This window comes from Centroberyx gerrardi, chromosome 15 (assembly GCF_048128805.1).
Source record: "Centroberyx gerrardi isolate f3 chromosome 15, fCenGer3.hap1.cur.20231027, whole genome shotgun sequence".
In the NCBI taxonomy this organism is placed as follows: Eukaryota; Metazoa; Chordata; class Actinopteri; order Beryciformes; family Berycidae; genus Centroberyx; species Centroberyx gerrardi.
Window position 1 is genome coordinate 2,051,565 of NC_136011.1, and position 6,622 is coordinate 2,058,186.

General features: G+C 39.9%; 1 protein-coding gene across 1 annotated transcript in view; it reads right to left on the reverse strand.

Moving 5' to 3' along the window:
- Positions 1-6,399, reverse strand: part of cdh31 (cadherin 31) — a 31,781-nt gene extending 25,382 nt beyond the window's left edge. Inside the window, exons 1-2 of the mRNA XM_071922570.2 lie at positions 6,204-6,399; positions 5,255-5,369 (exon numbers count right to left, since the gene is read on the reverse strand). Of these exons, the coding sequence (XP_071778671.1) occupies positions 5,255-5,369; positions 6,204-6,254 (166 nt within the window). The 5' untranslated portion in view covers positions 6,255-6,399. The remainder of the gene's footprint in view (positions 1-5,254; positions 5,370-6,203) is intronic.
- Positions 6,400-6,622: the final 223 nt, after the last annotated feature.

The window sequence follows — 6,622 nt, forward strand, 5'->3', positions numbered from 1 at the left end:
TTGATGCAATGTTTTAAGATGCACACAAGAGGGAGCCATGTAACCCATTTGTGGGGGTGACCTTGCCCACATCCGGGGACTGGTACCATTTCCTACACTGATTTTCTGACAGTAACTTGTGTGTATGTGAAAGGAAGCGAGGAAGGTGAAGTTCAGTTCAGGACATTTTACACACGAGATGATGAAGTACATTGCAATTATTGTGATGCAGTGTACAAATGCAACACTAGGCTAAAGACTATATAGCCTCTAGACTATATTCAATCGTCCATATTTTATAGAGGTTTTTATATGCTCTAAAATTGGATTACAGTGCAGATTTTCTCAGCCATGTACACCTACTTTTAGGAAGAGGTGAGTTTTCTGAGCCATGATAATTACACTGTTGAGAAACGACCTATGAAATGAAAAGTCAAGCCTATAGAATTTCTCATTTTGTGCTTTCAGATTATGGTTATCATTCTGCCCTTATGTGTCCATCTACATTAGTCAAATGTTTGGACATAACAATAGTATGGGGAAATCCATGCATGTTTTGTATGGGGTTGGGTCACTTTTTGCCATTATATAATGGATTTAAATTGAACAGCTATCAATAATTTGTTTGTTAATGTGAGAGAACATCAAATGTCAGGTAGCCTATTTACTAATACTGATGTGATCCTGAAAATACTAAAAAGGACGTAATTAAGGGAAAAGCAAGGTCTACGCATACAAATGATCAAGTCAACAACAAAATGATCATGTCTCCCTGATAATAATCCTGTGTAGTTCTGTGACCATGAAACCAGAAATGGGGAACAGCGGGTACGCTGGTACTGTAGTGCACTGGTCTCATGTAAGCCCATGAGATCTTTACTTCCTTCCTTGACTCAACCTTGCATAGTTATTGAAAAAATTCAATAACTATGATTCAATGTTCATCTATGGGTGGGCATAGAAATGCAAAATATATATGAATGTCATCCTTCCCACCGCTATCACATCACAAATCACATGTACGAAACAAACCAGAAAGAAAATGAGAAGCGATCTGTGGAGGAAGTCCCCAAATCCACATGACTGGCCAGGGTGGCCAAGGGTAACATCATTGACCAACAACATCACACAAAACTGGAGTTACATTGCCAAATAGTAATTCCCCTCCCCCCCCCAGCTATCTGATATAGGACCTGAGCTGTTCTTTGTTTAAATATGGGAAAACCTTTTGAACTTTCATAAATTAGCATACAACGCATTTTCAGTTTATGCCCATAAGAGATCAGCAGTATGTCTGGTTGTTGAATCTCTCAAAGAACCTTCCTTGTTCGTTTCACAGTTACGGAACTACCAGGGTGATTGTTCTTGAAATACCCCCCAGATGGGGCATCCTGGTGGCTCGGAGGGCATGATATGTTCTTGCCATGTCATGGGCTAGAATCTGGCTCACCATCTTTGTCACATGCAATCTCTCTCATGCCTTTTTACATTGTATGGAAGAAATACCTGATAGCCTACATAATCTTAAAAAAAAAAACTCTCTCAGATGAGTTATATTATTGCCCAGCAGCAACGCCAACACGCAGTATTATCATCGTTTAAAAATAAATTGGAACGGATGTCAAGATTGTGCAATGCGCTGACTTAACCTGATGACTAGGGATAAGTACCAAGCCACTTTATGTTTTAGGGGATTCCGGTTTATGACTTTCCACGACAAACAGTTATAAATTACTGCTAGTGAACATGGATCATGCTCCAGTGTGACTGGAAGGGAAACAGATGCAGCAAAATGGCTGCTTCTAAGAACTGGGAGGGAGGGAGATTACAGGGGGATGGAGGGGAGAGGGAAAGTGAAAGAGTGAGATGTCATGAAGATAGGCAATTAGAGAAAGCATGCAGGCAGAAGAGAGACAGAGGGACAGAGAGTGCGATGGAGGAGATAGATGAGCATTCAAACTCACCACAAGAGAACTGTTGGAGTCTGAAGTTGAGCAGCAGGCAAATCTAGGCAGTGAGATAATCCACACAATACTCAAGTTCTTATATGTTAACCAAATTGGTATCGGTAACATACCATGAGTAATCACTGATTGAACAATATCAGCTGGCAGGGGAAAATGGCAATCTCTCAAATTTAATCCGATGAATTTAAGGTGCATGTTATTCAGCCAAAGTGAGGAACCAATGCAGCCAAATTCACACACATACACACTGTCCCATCAGCATTCAAACCAGTTTGTTAAGTAAGGGCGCACCCTAATTTATTGCAAAAGGGATCATCTTTTCATCCGATCTTGGGTATTGGTGAAGTTGAAAATAATGTGTCGTTTCAGTTTGTGAAACAGGCCCAGTAAATTGGCAATAAAGTGATCCAAAGGGTTTAGCTCAGGCTGTTATTTAAAAAGGCAGAATAACTGGTTTGACGTCTCTAGGCAGATTACAGATCCTGTACCTACATGCCTGGGTAACTAGGCAACCGCCTTCAACACAGAGGAGCCCAGGGTCAAATTCACACACACACACATTTGTTTTGCTATACTTTTAAGGCTATTCAGTTGGTTTGCATTTGCTTCCTAAACCAACCCACTAAATGCTTAACCTAATTCTGAACCCTTAAAAGGGGCATTAAGTAAGTGATCTATGACTTCTATCAACCTCTATTGGTGACCAAGGAATTGCACCAACATCGACAGGTATCTGGCACAGTTTACAATGGTCTGTAATTGACATAAAAAATAAATGTCTAAATGTCATAAATAATAATATCTTTTAACAAATGGCAGGAAGACTATGGGCCAGAAAGTGAGTTTTGAAAGCCAGAAAGTCATTGGTATTGGTCAACAACCCTATCAAGCCCCTGGTCATTTTGTGCTATGGGACAGTACAAACCTTACCTATTGCACCTTTAAAACCCAAAAAAGTAACTTGTCAGCTCTCACTTTGATAATTCACCTTTTTTTTTAGGTTTAAGGGCTCGGCATTATGGTAATGTTAAGCATTTAGCAGGTTGGTTTAGGAAACAAATGCAAACTGAATGCAAGCCCCTACATAATTTGGTCCTCACAAGCACAGAAGTACGACTCACATCAGCCAGACTGAAGAAGCACTGCTGATGAAATCACCCTGACAAGGCTGACCCAGTAAGAAACATCTCCCAGCAAAGGACAGATAGGCTATGGTTTTGGGAAACCAACTGGAAGACCAGACTGTTAAATTTGTAATAATCATCTGACCACTACCCTTAGAGATGAACAACAAAGTCTGCCCATGTAAACAAGATGGATTTGTTTACATTCATACTCTCACCTGTACAGACAGAGTATGTTGTTAGACCCAAATGACTATGTTGAAATACATGTATTACCTTCAAAGACATTCGGAAAGTCTTAATTTTTAATGTTTACAAGGCTACAATGTTTATATATGGATCAGTGCAGTGGCATGGAGAGGAAACTCCCACTCCTTCATTTATAATACATATCTGAATCTGCATTTATTATTTGCACTGTCTCTATAGCTTTATATTAAGTACATTACCTTTACTTATTACCTCTTTTCGTTATTACCTTCCTGTAGTAATCTGTACTTGAACACCAGACATATTTTACTCAGAGTGCAGCCCAAGCTCTGGTTAGCCCCTCAGGGTCCCGATTCAAAGCTGTAGCAGGAAGACAATGCTGCACTTCAGCCACTAAACAGGCAGGCTTTGTTGATTCTAAACCAGCCATAGCACAGCACCAAACAGCTGACTAACACCACCACATCACCTGGACTGTCAGTGATGTTAGTGTTAGGCTATTACATACATCATGTAGATGTTAGGATGTACAGGTATGAGGCAATGTAGATGGGAAATATTACAGCAGGAACTGAAATGAGATTTAAAAAAAATAAAATAAAAAAATAAAAAAGGAAACCACAGAAAGCTATGAGGAACAGAAGTTTGTTTATGTCTAGTCTTATGGTGCAATTTACACAGACTCCTATTCTGACCTACAATGCTGTCACTGCAAGTCTCAAATTACCTTCACGGCGTGATTGCAAATGACAGAGTATTGTGCTTTTGAATCTAGAAGAGTAATTATTCTTGTCGTGTCTGCTTATAACAAGCCTCTGGGTGTAATGTCTATATGGATGTGCTGTTTACCACAAATAGTTAACAAACTCAACAAGCTCTTAGTTTACTGATCTACATTTCTTGTCAATCAGACCATCTTAGATTGCATGCACTTTGGAAGGGTCTGGAATCTTAAGGTGTCCAGTATCTTTACACAAATTGAAAGTTTTCCTAAAATAATTTGGGGCTAATTTAAATCTTCTGATGACTCAACTTTATTCCCACAAGTATCTAAAGAAGTTTGACTGTTGGGGCTGCATACAGTCAAATTCAACATTGTTAGATAAGGCATTAAGCTACACAGAGCACTCAACTGGTTATTATGATTTAGCCTTGTGTTATAAAATCACGCAAAAATGCTATTTACAGGAACATGCCAGTGAAAGAACATAGAACATACACATCATATAAAAACCGCCCAGATAAACTATGGCACTCAGGTAAAACAAATCAAGTGCTCCTCTGCATTGGATTATAGGACACCATTTGAAAAGCTAAGCCTGATTATGCCAGGGGTCTGCAAAACAGGCTGGGGCACATAGTTTTGTCATGCAGGAAGCAGCATTATCTGTGGTGCAGAGAGCAAGCTGAGACCTGAGGTTGTTTGGGCTAGAAGTCGAAACAATGTGAACAACTTAAGTCGGTAGAAGGCCGTCTGAGAAGACAGAAGGACAACAATAAGGGTGGGGTGGGGGGTGGGGGTGATTTCACGGATGTCCACAAACTGTATGATCCATGCCAGTACACCCCTTGAGACTGTCACTAAATGCATTTTGTATAAAAACTCTGGGTTCCCACCATACCAACTAAAAATGTTCTTCCTTCTAGGTTTCTTAATTTTTGTATTTATTTTTTTTCACTCTTGTGTCCACTCCAGTTGGGCTGAAAACCATCTAATGCAGTGTGAAACCAGTTGGGAAAATACATTTTGTTGTATTCCTGTAAGTGACACATTTGTAAAAAATCCCTGACATTCCCCCTGAGAGTTTATCAAATTCCCCGACTTTCCTTGTCTGTAACATACCTTTTAACATTCCATGATATTCCATGACCAGTGGAGACCCTTAAAAGTGTACTCCATATTACTCCATAATTGCGTCGACACATATTTTTAACCACGCCTGTGTACAGAACAGCTTCCTGGTTTGTCCTTACCTTTACCCAGGATCCTGCCCCACTGCAGCTGCTTTCTGTTCACTTTGAAAATCAACATATCCGCGTCGAAACCAGGCACACATGCTGGCTCCTCAGAAGACACTAAAGTCAAGGCCTAGGAAAAAAATAAAAAAATAATAAGCCTCTAATATAGCCATATCAAATTAAAAATCATTTGATGAAAGCAAAGACCTATAGGCAAATTCCAGATGCGCGAGAAACATTTCATTAGTAGGCTACGTTGAAAACCTGTTACGTCTGATTTTTGAAAAAAGTAAACGTTCTCAGAAAATAAGTAGCAATGAGTCATTTCAACTGTTTGAAAACTGTTGAAAACTATGTGTACGCTAACGTCAATATTCAAGCAGACTCTCTACGTGGAAAACAATGTCATATTTTGTTAAGACTTAAATTTACATATACATTTTTCCCGAAATGAAACACATTTAGGCAACGTTAATATTAAATACAGCTCGTGATTTCCAGTGGCCAAATAGGCTACTTCAATCGAAACCTGCCAACGGAACAAGGACGAGGGCCCATACAGACCCCGAGACTTAGCTAGTTCTCTCGAATGGAGAGCAAGCCACACCGAACTCTATTCAAAAATCTGGCAATTCAATGCCGCCTCGTGTATTGGCAATTGTACACATCTCACAGAACATGGCTTAAGACCTTTTTTAAATAGTCAATATCCACTCTTCAATTCGGCATATATCTGATACACCAAGCAGCACTTATTTCAACAAAATTTTGCCCGTTATTCCCTCAGTCTTCTTCCAGCTAAATACTATACAGGGAGGGCGGCGGCGAGCAGTGCGAGGCGAGCCACTTAAAAAAGTTGAGATTTTATTGAAATAAAGAGCTGCTTGTTAGACAGCCCATATGCGGAATTTACCAACGGCTGGCGTCTGTCGAGTCAAGGTACAAAGTTAGCAGGAAATCTCACCTGAAAAAAGACGATTAGAATTCCCAACACCGCGAACCAGGTGGTCCCCATTTGTTTGTAAATCCTCTTTAAATATTCCTCGCAAGGGAAAAAAGTCAATGTAATGAATTTAAAATATATTCCTTTGTGGCTTTCGTCGTGGTTTCTTTGTCTTGTCTCTTGCCCGTAGTTTGACTAACTGAGGACGAATCGAGCCAGACAAGTTGCAGCAGGTACTTTCTACATATGACGTCAGCTCACAGGTGTGCTCGTTCCGCATTCCAAATATGGGCATAGAGGCGAGCCACACACCTGGACAGACAGGTAGACAGACAGATACTGGTGGTTTCTGTCACTTAAAGAGAAGTAGTTGTTAAAAATGCAGCAGATAATAGTGATTTACTAACGTTTTTAATGACTAAAGATTAGGAAAAAAAAAA